Raw genomic sequence first — 17,710 nt, forward strand, 5'->3', positions numbered from 1 at the left:
GCAAACGGAAACTGCATCGAGTAGTACATGACACGTATGCCGACAAATCACGGGATGAAATACTGGTAAATATCTCTGCATGTGTACTGATCCATTTCATCAAACAATCACAAATTTCAATCAATCAAAACCAACAGTCATTGACATGTCAAGCACGCTGTTTCTCACGCACAGCCCGCCTAAAACGTTCCCATCCACGGCACACTACGTGCCTACTACGGGCAGGAGACATACCAAACCAGACAGTTAAACTTGAACGAAACTCCTGCTGCTACCATCATGAAATGACTCACAATTCGTAAAGGAATATCGGGAAAAGGCGATTACATTAGAAAAAAATAGTGCACTCTAGAAAATCAAATCATACCGATAAAATCTTCGTATGAGCAAACCAGGTCTCGTTTATACCTCCATGTGAAAACAATGCCATGGATTTGTTTCAAAGTCGAGTATGCATTAAACGTCAAATTGATTGTTTTGTTTGCTCGTTTCCTTTTTTGCACGTTAACAAATGAATTAGATCAGGAAATTTGAAGACGACATAACACTAAACGAAATGGTTTTCGGAACATGTAGTTACACTCTAGAGGTAGCTACCTCCATGCACTCACCCATCACACGCATCTAAAATCACTCTGTTATTGTTAGCAAAGTTGCACCTCCATGCACTCACCCATCACACGTTAACGCGTCCAAAATCACTCTGTTAGCAAAGTTGCACATGAAAATACACCTACCTTTTCATCTGTCAAAAATACGTAGGGTAAAATGTCCTTTACGCTCAAGACAAACAGAATCATTTGAGCATCTATGTGCGTTGGGCACAATCAATAGTAGGGCGACATAAAGCTGATCAGCTGTGAGGCATGTGATCACCAGCGATTCAAATCGTCTGACCATACCATTATTTTACGGAGCCCGCATAAACAACCGTAGTGCTTGTCAACGATGACGTTTAAAACTGACGAGATGACATTTTTTGCAAATTACTAAAGCCTTCTGTGGCTCTCGTTCATCACGACAGACAACGCTTGACGCCTAAAACTCCTAAAACTGACCAACCAAAACCGTCACCAGTCCTGCGAAATACCTTTGGGAATCGACTACAACCTTTGCTAGCGTCTCCCCCATAAATAATCGTACAGTCCGGTGATTTACGTCATCAGTGTATTTACATGATCCAAACATTGGCTTCAGATTCGGATTCAGAGAAAAAAAGTCTGAATAAAAGACATCAAGAGTAATTTTGGTGACTAAATTGAATTATTTTGAGATAATAAGGACTGTGCATCAAGAGACCATATGGTACTACATTTATGCCCAGTTACAAAACGATCGCTTCACAGATGCCACAGAAATCGTTGATGACAGGTGCACGGACGGTAGGACGCCGGGACGGACGTGACCTAACCCATAAAGTCCCCGCTTGCGGGGACTTAAATAGCGGTGTTTTAATTTTGCGCATTTAGTGTTTGCGCAAATTGCGCGAAATTCAATCCCTGTGAATAATTAAGACTTTTACAGTATTTGGTCGTAGGTTTTCAAGGCTGTTTCACCTTTTGTGAATGTCGCTAACATTAACAGACATATGATTTACAAGCATGCCCATGGAAACCACACATCCTTCAAGCGACATCATGTCTGATATTTGCCCGACTTTCTGAGCATGAATAATACCTCGAGCCTATGGGTAACCGACCACTGCTGAATAATGCCGATGATCAACCGAGTTATAATTTGAGTATGGCTGCATGGACAATAAGAACACGTATTTTCAACCATTTTCCCGTTAGCCGTTGATGGTTTCTGCCATGTTTGCCCTCTCGTGCATCCACTGAATGCGTTGGAGGTCAAATTTTCAAATTCAAGCAGGAACCATCAACAGCTCACCGAAAAACAGTCGAAAATACATGTCATCAGAGTCGGGATCATTAGCAGGAGTAGGAGATGAGTCGTAGATGTTAGTGGCGGCTATCGAACATGCTCCGGTCTTGGGTCACCGCCACTTACCACTGCGAGCCAACCCATGTGTTTTTTTTGGTAGTTTACTACGACACCGATTGGTGTCGCTGAATTAGCTCTCAAAAAAATACCGTCAAGGACAGTGTGCTCACATTCGGTTTGAATTGGTAAATTCAAGAAATATTTAAACCAGAAAAACAAGAATGACAAAAGCAAATAAGGTCTGCAACTTAGGTACTGGAGGTCATCTTTAGGAACATGCATATCAACTTCTATAGCAATGGGACAAGCAGATCCTACATACATAAGCAAATGTCAACAAAAAAATTAGCCAGAGAAGCTTGACAAAAAGAAAAGGTGGGAGAGTGGGGAAAAAATAGAGTGGGAAAAAAAATGTACAAGGGATCTGGTAAAAAGTAACGCTACCTCATCAATCTTCTATCCCCTCCCCCTCCTGAATATCAAATGTTCCACACCTTACATAAGACCAGCTGGCACAGAATGTATTTACAACCTTGGGGATGTTTTAATTTAATGCTATGAGTGCTATCATTCGAATGTAAACAGCACTTAAATCAGTTACAGATAGTGAAATGCCTTCCACTGTGGGGGGGATTACAACATCTGGAATTATCCTGGATCCAAATTTCTCATCAGTTCTTGTGTGTCTTACATGCAAAAGTTGTAAAATTGGTTCACAATGAAAAAATTTACCTCAGCTTTGTTTTCTGGATCAAATTTTACTACAAATTGATATTAAATATGACAAAATTATGTTTACAGCCTTCAAAACTCTCTCACAACATATCCTGGGTTGGTGTAGGTCATTTAAGGTTACAAAAGAAAATTTCCTAAAATATAAAAATTTGGGGGTTTCCCAACACTTTGAGCAGAAAATTTATCTCATAACATCCCTCGGGACTTTTGTACCAAATTACAAAGCTATCAGACAAGTAATTTTGAGAACAAGTTTTCTTGACCAAAAATAACAAAATTGTCTTAAAAATACAAATTTGTATATTTCAGGACAATTTCCACATATCTAACTATTGTCATCTCTGGACATCAGTACACCAAATATAAAAGCTGTCTGTCCAGGGGTTTTAAAAAGAATATATCTTTTAAGATTTTTTCACCAAAAAATGACAAAAATTGCCCCAAAACAGTAATATTTCCAATTTTGTTGTAATTTCAACAATTAGAAGGGTAACACCCTTGCAAACATCCAATCCAAATTTGAGAGCAATTGGGCTAGCGGTTTCAGAGAAGAAGAAATTTTACTTAAAATGAGAAAAGTAACCAAAAAATTCAGCAAAAATACAAAATTCAAGATATCTTCACGATATTCATTAAACTGATTTTGATCAACCTTAGGAACCTGTATACCAAATATCAAAGCTATCAGATTAGTAATTTTTCAATAAAAAAAGTTTTGACCAAAAATTTGGAAAATTGCCCCAAAATTACAAATATTTAAAATTTCAATTCAATTTGTATACACTTGACTGAGGCCATCCTGAGGAACATGTATACCAACTTTCAAAGCAATCAGATGAGTGGTTTCAGAAAAAAACATTTTTTGACTAAAAACTGAAAAAATTACCCTAAAAATAGAACATGCAAATTTCATCCCAAATTTTAAACACCTACTTTAGAATGCCTAAAGGAACCTGCACACCAAGTTTCAACCCAATCTGACCAACGGTTACAGAGATTTAGCAATTTGCAGGGTTTTTCCTTTTTTTCCCCTCACCTGTACACCAAATACTAAGACAGTAAGTGCTGCGCTTTAGGTGTTTTTGACGTGGACGGACATACATACATACATACATACATACATACAGACATGCAAATGGCATGCAAATGAACTGATTCAGCTTATACGATTACCTCACATTGGTATACCAAATGTGAGCTAATAATAAAATAGATTAACCTTTGAATGAATCAACATGTACTAACTGTGTCACTGACTATCTACAACTCATCTCTTACTCCTGCTAACTATTCTGACTGTGACAACATGTATTTTTGACCTTTTTTTGGTGAGCCCTTGGTGGCTCCTACCCGAATTTGAACTTCTGACCTTTGGAGGACACATTTTCAACAGTGTATAGGAATTCCCATGGGCACTAACTGTGCTCCCTTACTTGCCGACTTATTTCTGTTCTCATATGAGGCAGAATTTATCCAGAACCTTATCAAGCAGAAAAAGGTCTCTGTAGCTCGTACTTTCAACCTTACATTTAGATACATGTACATAGATGATGTTATTTCATTGAATAACCCTGAATTCAGTAAATATCTCGCTATGATTTATCCTCCAGAATTGAGATTAAAGAGACTACAGAAACGGCCTCTTCTGCTTCATATCTGGACATTTTACTTGAATTTGACTCTAATGGTCACCTTTCTACTAGGCTATATGACAAGAGAGATGATTTCAACTTTAGTATAATTAATTTTCCACACCTCATCAGTAATATTCCACTCTCACCTGCTTATGGGGTATACATTTCCCAGCTTATTCGATATGCAAGAGCATGCAGTTCATATGGTGATTTTGTAGAGAGACATGGCCATCTCTCTTTAAAACTGTTAAATCAAGGTTACACCAGAGCAAGACTTGTCTCTACATTCAAACGCTTTTTTGGCAGATATCGCAAGCTGGTTGATAAATACGATATCTCTCTTCGACAAATGATCACTGATGGCATCGGTGACATGGGGCCTTAGTTAGTGACCACTACCTATCTGACTTACATATTGATATATGGCGGGTGCCACATGTGGGGCAGGATGCGCTTACTATTTTCGAAACACTTAACATCACTTCTTGGTCCATATATCTTTCTTTCATGAATTTGACTTTGTTTGTGTACCGTCTATTTACTGTCTGTTCTGTGCTGTTTTGTGTCTATGTTTACAAATATTGTCTTACAAATTTTGACCTAGTGTTATTGGATTATGGATTGGTATGATTGCGATTATTCTCCAACGCATTCAGCGCGTTGTACACGCAAGCTGGCAAACATCGCAGAAACCGTTGATGGCTCACGGGAAAATGGTTGAAAATACGTGTTCTTATCATCAAGGTAGTTAAGAAGCATACAGAATTAGTCTTAGATTATAGACAGTCAATGATAAAGATGATACAAGTTTATATATTCAAAGACGAATACATTTTATTATTTTCCGAGGTTAATCAGCAACACTGATCTGTGTCGTAGTAAACTACCAAAAAAGCCTATGGATTGGTTTGCAGCGGTACTGAGGTGGTGACCCTTGACCAGAATGCAATCGATAGCCATCACTAGCACGGCTGCGTTATCACAGCTATGTTAAGTGATGATGTTGAGGAGACCCTGATTCAAATCAAACTGTGACTAACTGAAAATGAAGCAATATTTTTTGCTTTAGTAATGTCGTAATACCTTTGAAAGTGTCCTTGTTCCTTCATAACTTCTAATGAAGCCGCATAACTTTGAAGAGTAGCTTGGTATTTTGCCATTTTCTCTTCTGTGTCCCTTCTCTTGCACTGTGCTCCAGCTTTATCAGTTGTGGGAGCCTTTCTTTTGCTTGCTTGAGTTGGCTTTCTCTGCACTTTACCCCGACGTTGGTGTGCTTCTCCAGCTTTGTCTTTTGCGACAGCACTTTCTGCAAGGATTTGATATGCCAATGTTACATGATCTGAGGAATATGTATCATTGAGTAATACTGAAAACTAAAAAAACAAAATTGTATGTGACACAACAGAAAACATACCATCGTACGTAGCCAAATTGAGTTTTTGTTGACCTTGCTCTTTATGTTGAGGCTGAAGATGTAGGTCTTTGCATGGATCTTTTTATCTTGAATCATTCGTTGACAGTTCCTTCTTTAAAATGGCGCTCTTTGCAACCAAGTTGAAATTTGTTCAGCTAGTTGCCATACTTAGGAATTTATCCTTGTTTGCAATTTATATTTAATTTTGAATATTTTGTGTGAAAGAACTCGCTTATCAAAACCAAAACTTTCTATATGAATACCAGAATCATACATGAAAACTGAACAGTTACATCTTGCTTTTTTCAGCAGTCCAACTTCTGTTGTAAAAATTCAACTTGTACTCTCATTGCATGATGAAACATTGGCGAAAAACACATTGCGTCACTTGTTTACAAAATTATACAGATCAACGAAGCCATACAATCACAGGGTTGTGTACCCCCGCAAGTTTGTGGGTACATAAACACATTACGGCTTACCATAACAGAAAATTCAGATGTCCAGGTATTTACAGGAAGGATCATCACCAAAATTTATGAAACCCCTGTCGTTTTAGTAACTTGCCTCCTTAGCGAACCTAAAAAGAGACCTGAACTTGAAAACAGCGTGAAACGCTCAGAACCCACACACCGACCACCATCTTGGAAATCGCCTGATCTGTTTACGTCACACAGCACTGTGGACATCATTTCGTGACCAAAAATTTAATTCAAACTCATATTTTTACAAAATTTGCACAAAATTAATAAAAAAAAGATGACAAGAATGTACAATTAGCTAAAACTTGTAAACTGACAGTGACCCCAACATCATGAAACTAGTACCATAAGGCGTACCGGCCCTCACACACTTGGGCCCTTCTGCTGTATGACCTGGGTCCGCAAAAGCCGTATCAGGGCTGTAAAGATTATTACTGGCAATTTTTTCTCCACTATTTTTCCATTTATCACCTGCATTTTCTAGTCCTATTCTCCCCACAGCATCCTAGAATACCAATATTCCACTTGGCAACATACAACCATATCCTTTTTATCGATTAATTTTGGTGTTCAGACCAACTGACATAAGTTTGATTCACGTACAAACAACATGTATGCTTTCAATAACTCTCCTTGGCTTATCGAGTCACGGACTCGTACCACCATATGTACTCTAGTCAATCCGTTCGCCAAGTTTGATCACATATTTTGACGAGCAAGCCACAAAATGCACCATAAAATAGAAAGAAACCACTAACTATCGAGAAAGTTTCATGCCTTGTTCATTTCAGTTAAAAAATGCTTGTCCGGTAGGGAATATCTCGTAAGGTCAACAATTCGGAACAACTTCATTTGTGTGAACAAACTGGTTCGACCATCAATGGCGGTCTCGCTCCGGTGAGGTGGTCACAATATCAACAGTTTAAATAGGCTTACTAGTAGTCAATTGCTTGAAAAATCGACAAATACACTTTAATTCAACAAAATCCTTAAAAATTTCTCCATCTTGAATGTTTTGGGCTTAGAAAACCTCATCCTCGGGCTGCATGTCGAGAGTTCTGCATCACACAACGCCGCCATCTTGGAGCCACTGATACGTACAAAGTTCGTTATCGCGATTGATTTGGCTAGCAAATCGCTTCATTTTTCAATTCTCATTCTCCAAAAACTGTAAAATCTGCCATTTCTATTACTCAGACGGAAGTAGCTTGGCATAACATAATTTTTCTGTGTCTACGGCATGGTAAAGCTTTCAAAACGTACATGTTTCATTCAATGCACTTGGCGGTATCCGCCTATGGGTGAAACTGCAGACCTGATTAAATATTCATGCAAACCGCTGACCTCTTTACAGAAAGTTTGCATAAATTACGAGAAATTTCAATTGTTAGGCTGCATGTCATTATTTTAGTCCTTATATGATACTAAACTGGGTTCAAGGGTCAGGAATAGCCTTCTTCTGGCTGAGTTCGGCAATGCATAGCTAAGTTAGGCATAACACATAGAAGGCAACAATTGTCAGTTTATATACCTATGTGGCGCTGAGAACGAGAATGTAGTGTCGGTTTATGAACCGATGCAGCGTGTTAAGGGTTAAGTAAGCAGAACAAGAAACTGCTGTAGATGCAGAAACAAATAATACTCCAAAAAAATAGCTGAAAGTTATTGTAGCTGTAATGTGAGCATTGAATCGTGACAAGATGTGAAAGTTGTGAAAAAAATTAGATTTTAGTAACATTTCAAACATCTTAATCTCACACACTATAACATATCAGAAATAAGCATGTTTCAAACATGTCAATCTAAAAGTTGATAGTGTTTATTCTTTTTAGATCTGTATTTTTTACCAATGATTGTTCTTTTTAACTGTGTTGTTACTGCCTTTGTTTTTTTGTTTTGCTCTTTGTTAGTTTCTTTATGTCTTTTGCTGGAACTGTAATTGGGCGAAAGCCCGTTGTTCCCAGCCAATAAATAAATAAATAAATAAATAAAAAAGTTCTGCGCTTTATTTTATAAAACTACCACTCAGAAAAGGGTCAATGACACTTTGCTCACATTTGGTTCGATGTGGCAGGCAAGAGTAAAAGTATTTAAAGTCAGCAACTGTTGCAATGGACTTCAAAAGTACAATACCATGCAGCCTGGTACATGTACATCAAAACTGGCGATAAAAGCTACCATACCAAGGTAAAGATGTCCTCTTGTGGTATGTAACTACATGAAATTAATGTAAACAATATTTGGTAATGCATCAAGCCACAATATTTTAGAAAACAACTTATTATTGGCTTGAGGTCTCAGGTTGAGTTTCTGTAAAAATATCACCATCATAGATATTCTGACTCACAGTTACTGACATTTTCACAAAGATTACACATATGCTGCTCATTATTTTTTTATTTAGCGTACTTTTTGCGAATGATAGCTTCATTCAAACAATTTCCCTTTTATAGTTTAGCAAGAAACTACACACCAAATACAAAGGTGAAGTGTGCAGCCATTCTCAAGTTTATGCAATTCAATAAGAGAATTCAAGAATAGGATATTTGGCATTTTTTGGACCAAAAACAGCAAAAATTGTCACAAAAATACACTATTTCATGTTTTGTCACAACTTGAACATACATTGTACTCAACAAAGTTTACCCCTGGGAACATGATTATCAAGTTTCAAAATAATTGGAAAAGCTATTTCAGAGAAAATGATTTTTTGACCAAAAATGCGAAAATTTGCCAAAAAATTTAACCAAAATTTGAAGATTCTCAACGAAGGTTGTTCCTAGGTACATGCAAACCAAGTTTAAAAGCAATCAGAATACTCCATTAAAAGAAAATTATCTTTTTACCTATCACTGACAGCAGAGCTAAAAAACAGTACTTTGCAATCTAATATTCCTTTCACTTTGCTCGTATTTTCAAATGTGTATATTCTTACCTGAAATGGATGGAGTGTTTGATAACACTTGTGGAGACACAGGAATAGATTGTGTTGATGTAGATGCCTGAGAGTCTGACTGCATGATTCTGGTTGAGGATTGCCTTTCAGATGTACCGGTACGCTCCCTTTTTTTCAGCTCAACAGCGTGTCTCCCTTCATCAAAAGATTCAAGGTACTTCTTAAACTTGAACTTGTTGTCACTCAGGGGGGTGTTTGTCAGTCTTTCATTCCACATTCCATCGACCAACCACCCGGAGTAACCAAGACCATTCTCCAGCATCCATTGGAATGTTTGCCCGATGAACAACCCAAACTGTATTCTGTGCTGACCCACACCACAAGTTCATCCTGCCAGTCACCACCATGTTGCTTTATTTCATCTATTGCCTGCTTCCTGACAGCATCAGCAGTCTTACAGGTGTATGGTCCATTAGTTTTTGTCATTTTCTGAGCCTCCAAAGAATGACCCATTTTCAGAACACCGTTGAACAAACGTTGAAAAGCTGGTTTGGCGTCCATATCTGTCAAACAAAAACCAGGCAATGTATCACCATGCTTTTCAACAAGTCAGACATTTACATATATAAACGTATAAATGACTGCATGTATAGTTCCACTATTTTCATAGTCGTACTATACAAAAATAAAGTTACCCATTTCTCGTCATACTGTACAGAAATTCATTTTGTTTTGACATTTTCATTTGAACAATTTCACATTTCCACCCCTGGGTGCACCTGTACACCAAATACTGAGATGGTGGGTGTTGCGGTTTTTGAGTTTTAGAATTAGAAGTGGAAGGACGTGCATGTAAATACATACAGACGCCGCTTACCATATCAGGGGCTGTGGATAATTAAAACATGCACACGGTAAACGCAACTGAGTGCGTTTGGCCTCAACTCCCTCCCCTAAACGAAAGTTTGGAAGTGCAAAAGCATCATTCTGTATCTACAATTGGTAATTATGACGCAATGGAATCCCGCATACATGTACTCTACAAACCCCCACCCCCACCCCTCGCATTCGCCTTCTAAAATCAATCTTTGTTCAGCGCTAATTTGACAATGATGTGACCAACAAAATGAAATGAAATAGTGTATTCAAAATGATTGTTTACATTATTTTACTTGTACGCTGAACCACACTCACGCCAAACAATATAACGCGATATTTTTTCGATACATAAAAACATGTAGCAGGATGTTGAGATATAAAAACATGTAGAGCAATTTTTTGCATGGTAATCGAAATACAGCCAAACCCCCTCCCCCTTAAGCATAGAAATTGTGTTTACCATGCACATTTTAATTATCTATGGTCCCTAAGCTCACCCTTTTCCCCTATAAAAGGGGATAATGGTAAGACTATGCAAAAGTGAAAAAGTCACGCTATGGGTAAGACACTCTCGATTTGCTCCGAGATCTCCAGGAGTTGGACGTGTGAACAGCGTTAAGTTTGTATGTGCGATGTGTGATAGTGAGCATGCGTGGGTGAGTGCTTCACGTACTCTACAACGTGTGGAGCGGTCTCAGAAAAATGTAACAACTTAGCCGGCTATTGAACCACTCTTTTTGGGAGTGGAGATTTAGCCGAGCGGTTCTCTCTGTGGCCTCTCCGCTAGGCGACTGATGCCGTATGTTGTGGGTTCGAACCCGATTGAAAACTAGCCGTATATTCCATCCAATCTCATACCTAACAACTGTCAACACTGCTATTTAATTTAGAAAACACATATTTTCACAAAGTGTGGTCCAAGAATGTCCCATTTGACCTTGTGTTCTAAATGTTAATGTATGCTGTCAATCATTACTCAAATTCAAATTGCAGCCTGAGCGATCTTGATCTTTCCTGAGCACAATTAACAAGTATATAACCGTTATGTACCTAAACATATGCATACACAACAACATGCATGATAAAGAGACATATACGGAATATGAAAGAAATGGTATGCTCTTTTTGTAGTGATTAGTAGTCATGGAAAGAATGTTTTGTATGTGGTCCTGTAAAGGTCATGAACATTGAGTGTCTTCACCCGTTGCTTTGAAGGCATTCAAAATTTAATTTCTTCCTTAAGACATCTTTTCTCTCATACTTTAAGGAATTACCTTTGTCAATGTGACTGGTTTGATCATTGTTTATATCAGTTGATTTAATTCCATTGAGCTGACCCAGGACTTGAAATTTCAGGGTCTAATCCATGCACTCTAACTGGCTACATCAATATTGCATGGTTTGATCATCCACATCGACGACAGAAGCTGTGATATCACAGCAGTCATAGACAAATATATTTCATTATTTGTGAGCTAAATCAGCGATGCCAATTAGTGTTGTAGTAAACTACCCAAAAAGTCAATGGGGTGACTCACTGCAGTTCTGTGGAGATGACCCTTGACGCGAGCGCATTCGATAGACGCCACAGCACCGATGCAATATATCACAGCTACGATGACGGATGCAGCCCTACACAGCTGTCCTGAGGGAATCATCAGCTTCATTAACTTTCTTTAATTCCATTGTATTTCAAAATATTTGGCTGTCATGGTCATTAGTTTCCCTATTTTTAGTCCCCACGGACACCGTCCGGGAGGGACTTATAGGTTTGGTCATGTCCGTGCGTGCGTGCGTGCGTGCGTGCGTGCGTCCGTCCGTTCACGCAGATATCTCAGAGATGCCGGGAGCGATTTCATTCAAACTTGGTACAAGGATTACTTCATATGTCATACAGATGCACATCAATTTGTTTTGTGATACGATCCAATATGGCCGCCAGGCGGCCATTTTATTACGATTTTTTCATGTACAGAGCCATAACTCAGGCATGTTCCAACCGATTTTATTCAAAGTTGGTACAAGGACATTGACCAATGTCATAGATATGCACGTCAATTTGTTTTGTGATACGATCCAATATGGCTGCCAGGCGGCCATTTTATTACGATTTTTTCATGTACAGAGCCATTACTCAGGCATGTTCAAACCGATTTTATTCAAAGTTGGTACAAGGACATTGACTAATGTCATAGATATGCACGTCAATTTGTTTTGTGATACGATCCAATATGGCTGCCAGGCGGCCATTTTATTACGATTTTTTCATGTACAGAACCATAACTCAGGCATGTTCCAACCGATTTTATTCAAAGTTGGTACAAGGACATTGACCAATGTCATAGATATGCACGTCAATTTGTTTTGTGATACGATCCAATATGGCCGCCAGGCGGCATTTTATTACGATTTTTTTCATGTACAGAGCCATTACTCAGGCATGTTTCAACCGATTTTATTCAAAGTTGGTACAAGGTTATTGACAAATGTCATAGCTGTGCACGTCAATTTGTGTTGTGATACGATCCAAAATGGCTGCTGTGCGGCCATTTTATTACGATTTTTTCATGTACAGAGCCATAACTCAGGCATATCTCAACCGATTTTATTCAAAGATGGTACAAGGACATTGACCTATGTCATACATATGCACGTCAATCTGTTTTGTGATATGATCCAATATGGCCGCCAGGCGGCCATTTTATTACGATTTTTTCGTGTACAGAGCTATTTCTCAGGCATATCTGCATGTTTCAACCGATTTTATTCAAAGTTGGTACAAGGACATTGACCAATGTCATAGCTATGCACATCAATTTGTTTTGTGATGCGATCCAATATGGCCACTGTGCAACCATTTTGTTACGATTTTTTCATGTCCTGAACCATAACTCAGACATGTATCAAGCGAATTCATTCAAAAGTATTTTTATCACAGACCTAATGAAGAGGACTCTATCCTCTCTGAGGACCTGTAATCAAAATACCCATTAACAAGTGGGGACTGTGTCATCAACGATGACTTGTTTTTTAAGTTTTCAGGCTCACACATTGTGAAAAGCTGAGCATGAAGGTAGGGATTTTACATGAAATTGATAGACAGCTACAATAATAATAAATTATATATCAAAAGAAAGCTCTCTTCAAGACCAATTGATTGCATTTTGTTTGATGAAAATCGGTTCAGTACATGCAGAGATATGTCCTGTTGAATTTGAAAAAAACTTTCTCCTGTTTAGAAATTATGCCATGGTAGACACCTGTAGTTATCATAACCACCAGGTGACCCCATTTTGAACATTGTTTGAGGAAACTAGAATTGCAATTTCTTGTGCTTTTTGCAATAACTCAAGCATTTCTTATTGAAAATTGATGAAATTTTTTGTGGATATTGCTGACGAAATGTTCAATGGTTTTTAATTTTTATAAGTGAAAAAGGTTATTTAGAATGCTGTTTACAAGGTAAACAAAAAAACAATACCTGTAAAAAATCAATGATACCTGTGACATTGATCGCTGTATGCATTATGTATCGTGAACATCTACAGAAATATGATAATCATATTCCATCATATTTACTTTGCATATGTGAAAAAGTTTAGATTTATATTTACAAGGTAAACAAATAAACAACAATACCTGTAAACAATTAAATGATACCTGTGACATTTTAGAACTTGATTTAAATTTAACAAAATATTTTTTTAGATTTTTAACGTTTGAAAGGGTAAAGTATATTTCTCTAGTTCCTTGCGTTAGATAAGAAATCAGACAAATCTAGCTGCAAAATCATGAACGTCGGAACTCAGCTTAGACCTCCTGACACAGAACATGCGGCGAAGCGCCGATTACTTGTATGTGATTCCTGGGAGTACCCGGATGTAAAGTTGGGGTGAAACCATACTCGCTAAAAAGGGCCTTAAGCATCATTTTTCGCATCGTCAGACTCGTAATTATTGCAGAATTACAATTAATATTTATCATAAAATTAATTTTGGGGCCGAACGTTTAAGGAAATCAAGATTTTCTTTCAAAAAAACAAAACGAAACACAAAGTTTGATCACAGATTGAGTTTTTCTCGGCCGATTTTAACGTTTGCCCCCTCAAATGAAGCCCATGATCTCTACTTTCGTACCAACTCAAAAAATAGTGAGGCGATCAGAATAAGTCATGCGGAGAGCCTATCAAAGAGGTATATGTTCGATCTCCTTCGCAGGACATTCGAGGTCACGGCACAACGCTCATAATGGACGCCAAAATCGCCGGTACGCGTGAGTTTGTAGTCGTGCTGCTTTGCCATTTACGTAGTACAAAAGTGAAAATTTCCCAAAATGAAGTTAAAATAATAATCTTCAACACTACAGTTTCATTTTCTCTGATTCTTTGGTCTATTTAAGAATTAACGCGAAAGTTCGGACTAGACCTGCATCGAACGCGTACGTTCAACACAATTGTCACGTGACCTAAAATCCCTAATGAAGGCGCGACATACATGTAGGCTTTTTCTTTATTATCGGATAATATCGTCTAAAATGTCTAAGTTAGAGAGTTCCAGGAACGTGAGACCAAAGTGATCTAACATGGATAATATTATCGACATGATCTGATAAAACAGGCTTTTTAGAATTTTCTACCTATCCGCTTCTAATATCAGACTCTAACTTATAAGTTAGACGATATCATCGATTTTATCCAATAATATCCGATAAGACAGCGTGTCTAGCATCAGCCAGTTCCCCCTCTAATATTAGACTCTAACTTAGAAGTTAGACAATATTATCGATTTTATCGGATATTATCCGATAAAACAGCATGTCGGACATCAGCCCCTTCCCCACTCGTCTAATATTAACTTAGATGTTAGACGATATTATCGATTTTATCGGATATTATCTGATAAAACATCATGTTGGGCTTCTGCCTCTTCCCCGTCCTTCTAATATTAAACTCTAACTTAGATGTTAGACAACATTATCGATTTTATTGGATATTATCCAATAAAACAACATGTCGGGCATCAGCCCCTTCCCCACTCGTCTAATATTAAACTCTAACTTAGATGTTAGACAACATTATCGATTTTATCGGATATTATCCAATACAACAGCATGTCGGGCATCCTTCTAATATTAGACCTTCTAAGTTAGACTAACTTAGATAATATTATCCGATAATGCCTATATAGTGCCAATGTCACGGTATCCCTGGGGGGTTGACATTGACTGTTGTATATAGGCATTGATAAACGAGGTTTAATTACGGGATCAGGAGGTACTACTCACGATAGCCGCTTGCTGCGGTTCCGTAGCCCTACCACTTCCTGGCCACTCCCCACAACAACCAGCCAGGAGCGGTACCGCAGCAAGATAGCCGCCATCTTGACTCAAAACAACAATCACTTGTTCGAAAAAACACTCGATACTTCAAGCGGCATTTGATATGTAATCGCCAAAAAACTGCCTACCCATTCAAAGTAGGTTTAAAGCATACCACGAGGATAGTAGTAATGTCATTCTTGAAACGAACACCTAGAAAGTCTACAAAAATCAAATACGTGTCGATCGGCCTACATGCAAAAGAGATCAAACATGAACACAAAAATCATTGCAAATGTTACAAGGAAATACTGTAAACTATTCATATAAGGCAACGCTCACCAGAGAAAATGTACGTCTCCTAACTGTAGGATGATTCAGACGCAAAAGATTAGCAGATTTTAAAGGAAAACGGCTATAAACTGGCTATAAACACAGAACACTGCATTCAAAAATGGCGCCCAACGCTCAGGTGATATGTCGCTGCGAACTGACCCAATAGTCGCGGTGATTCACACCATCACCTTTCAGACCTTTGACAGTGGAAATTAATCTGTGTCATCAGACCGGTGATAGAGGGACCGTGACACAATATTACGACTGCAGAATGCATCAAACTCGAGTCTTACTCTCTAAGTCGGCGACGGCTTATCAGTCGCTGGCTACGGTGAGTAGTCGTGGTGAGCTGCAAGTTGTATGGTGCGAGTGTTTGCGGTTCCGGTTGTTCCAGGGTAACCTCGGCATAGCTCAGCAGCGGGACCACAGGCGCTCAGTAGCTGGGTAGTCTGCTAAGTAGATCGATTTTCGGATCGTATTGATCCCGTAGTCGATATGCCCGCCACTGCAACCTAAATACTCACTGTATACTAAGTATTTAGGATGCAGTGGCGGGCATATCGACTACTGGATCAATAGATCGAGCCGAAAATCGATCAATTTAGCAGACTACCCAGCTACGGAGCGCCTGTGAGCGGGACCCCCATGGTGGCCAAAGGTCAATTCTTTCACTCAAAGTTTCGAGAACACACTGTTTTTGTCTTCACATTGTTTTAATTACTATGTAGTTATTGATGTCGCCTTCCAACATAATGCTAACACACCCGATGACAACATTCCTGACCAGTTTGATTCACTTTTATGAGCAAACAACCACAAAAAGTGGGGTAACTTACCAGTCGCCGATGGCTGCGCGCGCCGCTTTTCCCTCCAATATATCCAGATGGGGGATAGGTCAGGTCAAGATATCACGGTTGACGCTGATTGGTCACTTCTTGGAAAGCCTCTCCAAACATTACCTGGATCACGGTCCTAACTTGGATGTTGCGATGCAAATAACAATTTTCACCTCTAGTATGCTCACGCTACACGCCTCGGCTAGAACTACATTAACACAGGTTCACATGGCGTATATTCTGTATTCAGGGAAATTAGCAATGATAAATGTAACGTCACAAGGGACTGGTCAGTTTCTTCTACCGGTGGGGACGATGGATTTATGGGGTGGGTCACCCTGTTTTTGACTTTGGTGATAGGGTCGGGTTCACCATGTTTTTGAAATACGTTAGCCAATAGGGGGGGGGGGGGTGTCAATGTGTTTTTTGAATTTCGACACGGGCTCATACTTGCCTAAAATGCATTGTGCCAGCAATGAACAAAGTTCAGCATTCAGTTTCTTTTTCGGTACGCCCTTTGGGTGAGTAACTTAAATAATCAGACATATTTTTCAGCATGCCCTTCAGGCGCATATATTATATATATATATATATATATATATATATATATATATATATATATATATATATATATATATATATATATATATATATATATATATTATATATATATATAATATATATATAAAAGACATGTTTAATATTTTTCGGCACGCCCTTCAGGCACGTTACTTTAAAATATCAGACATTTTTCGGTATGCCCTTCGGCTGCAAGACTTTCATAAAGCAGACATATATCAGACATATCTGGATGTTTAATGTTTTTCGACGCGCCCTTCAGGTGCGGTACTTTAAAATATCAGAGATATATGTCAGAGATATCTTGATGTTTGCAAATTGAAAGTCTTTTTTGCAAAGTGTACTAATTATTATGAAATCTGCAATTCATATGAAAAGCATGAAAAATTCCTGATACTTTTCTGTTTTCTCTATGAGAATATAGTATAAGAAAGCAACATGCACTGATATTTCAAAATATAGCCTATTTAATACAGTGACATACTTTAAAAGAGAAAAGACAAGATATCTTTCGTTCTCATTGATGCACCCATTTTCCTCTGTGTCACAGGTTTACTGTAAAATGGTGGTTTTTTTCATCCTAAAATAATTAACACAAGGCAATTAGTTGTACTTTCATGGTTTCAATGTCAAAGAAAGAGTCCTCACAGACACTGAGC

The 17,710-nt window shown here is 38.3% G+C and overlaps 1 protein-coding gene across 4 annotated transcripts in view; it reads right to left on the minus strand.

The window, feature by feature from the left end:
* The window catches only part of LOC139119361 (uncharacterized), a 147,707-nt gene that overhangs the window by 52,610 nt on the left and 77,387 nt on the right, over positions 1-17,710 (minus strand). The window contains exons 1-3 of one of the 4 annotated variants that reach the window (XM_070683147.1): positions 16,473-16,689; positions 9,145-9,668; positions 5,397-5,619 (exon numbers count right to left, since the gene is read on the minus strand). In XM_070683147.1, coding sequence (XP_070539248.1) covers positions 5,397-5,619; positions 9,145-9,427 — 506 coding nt within the window. In that variant the 5' untranslated portion in view covers positions 9,428-9,668; positions 16,473-16,689. The other 3 variants (XM_070683145.1, XM_070683146.1, XM_070683149.1) reach the window with 3 other exon arrangements.

The sequence above is a fragment of the Ptychodera flava genome, chromosome 19 (genome assembly GCF_041260155.1).
Source record: "Ptychodera flava strain L36383 chromosome 19, AS_Pfla_20210202, whole genome shotgun sequence".
Classification (NCBI taxonomy): Eukaryota; Metazoa; Hemichordata; class Enteropneusta; family Ptychoderidae; genus Ptychodera; species Ptychodera flava.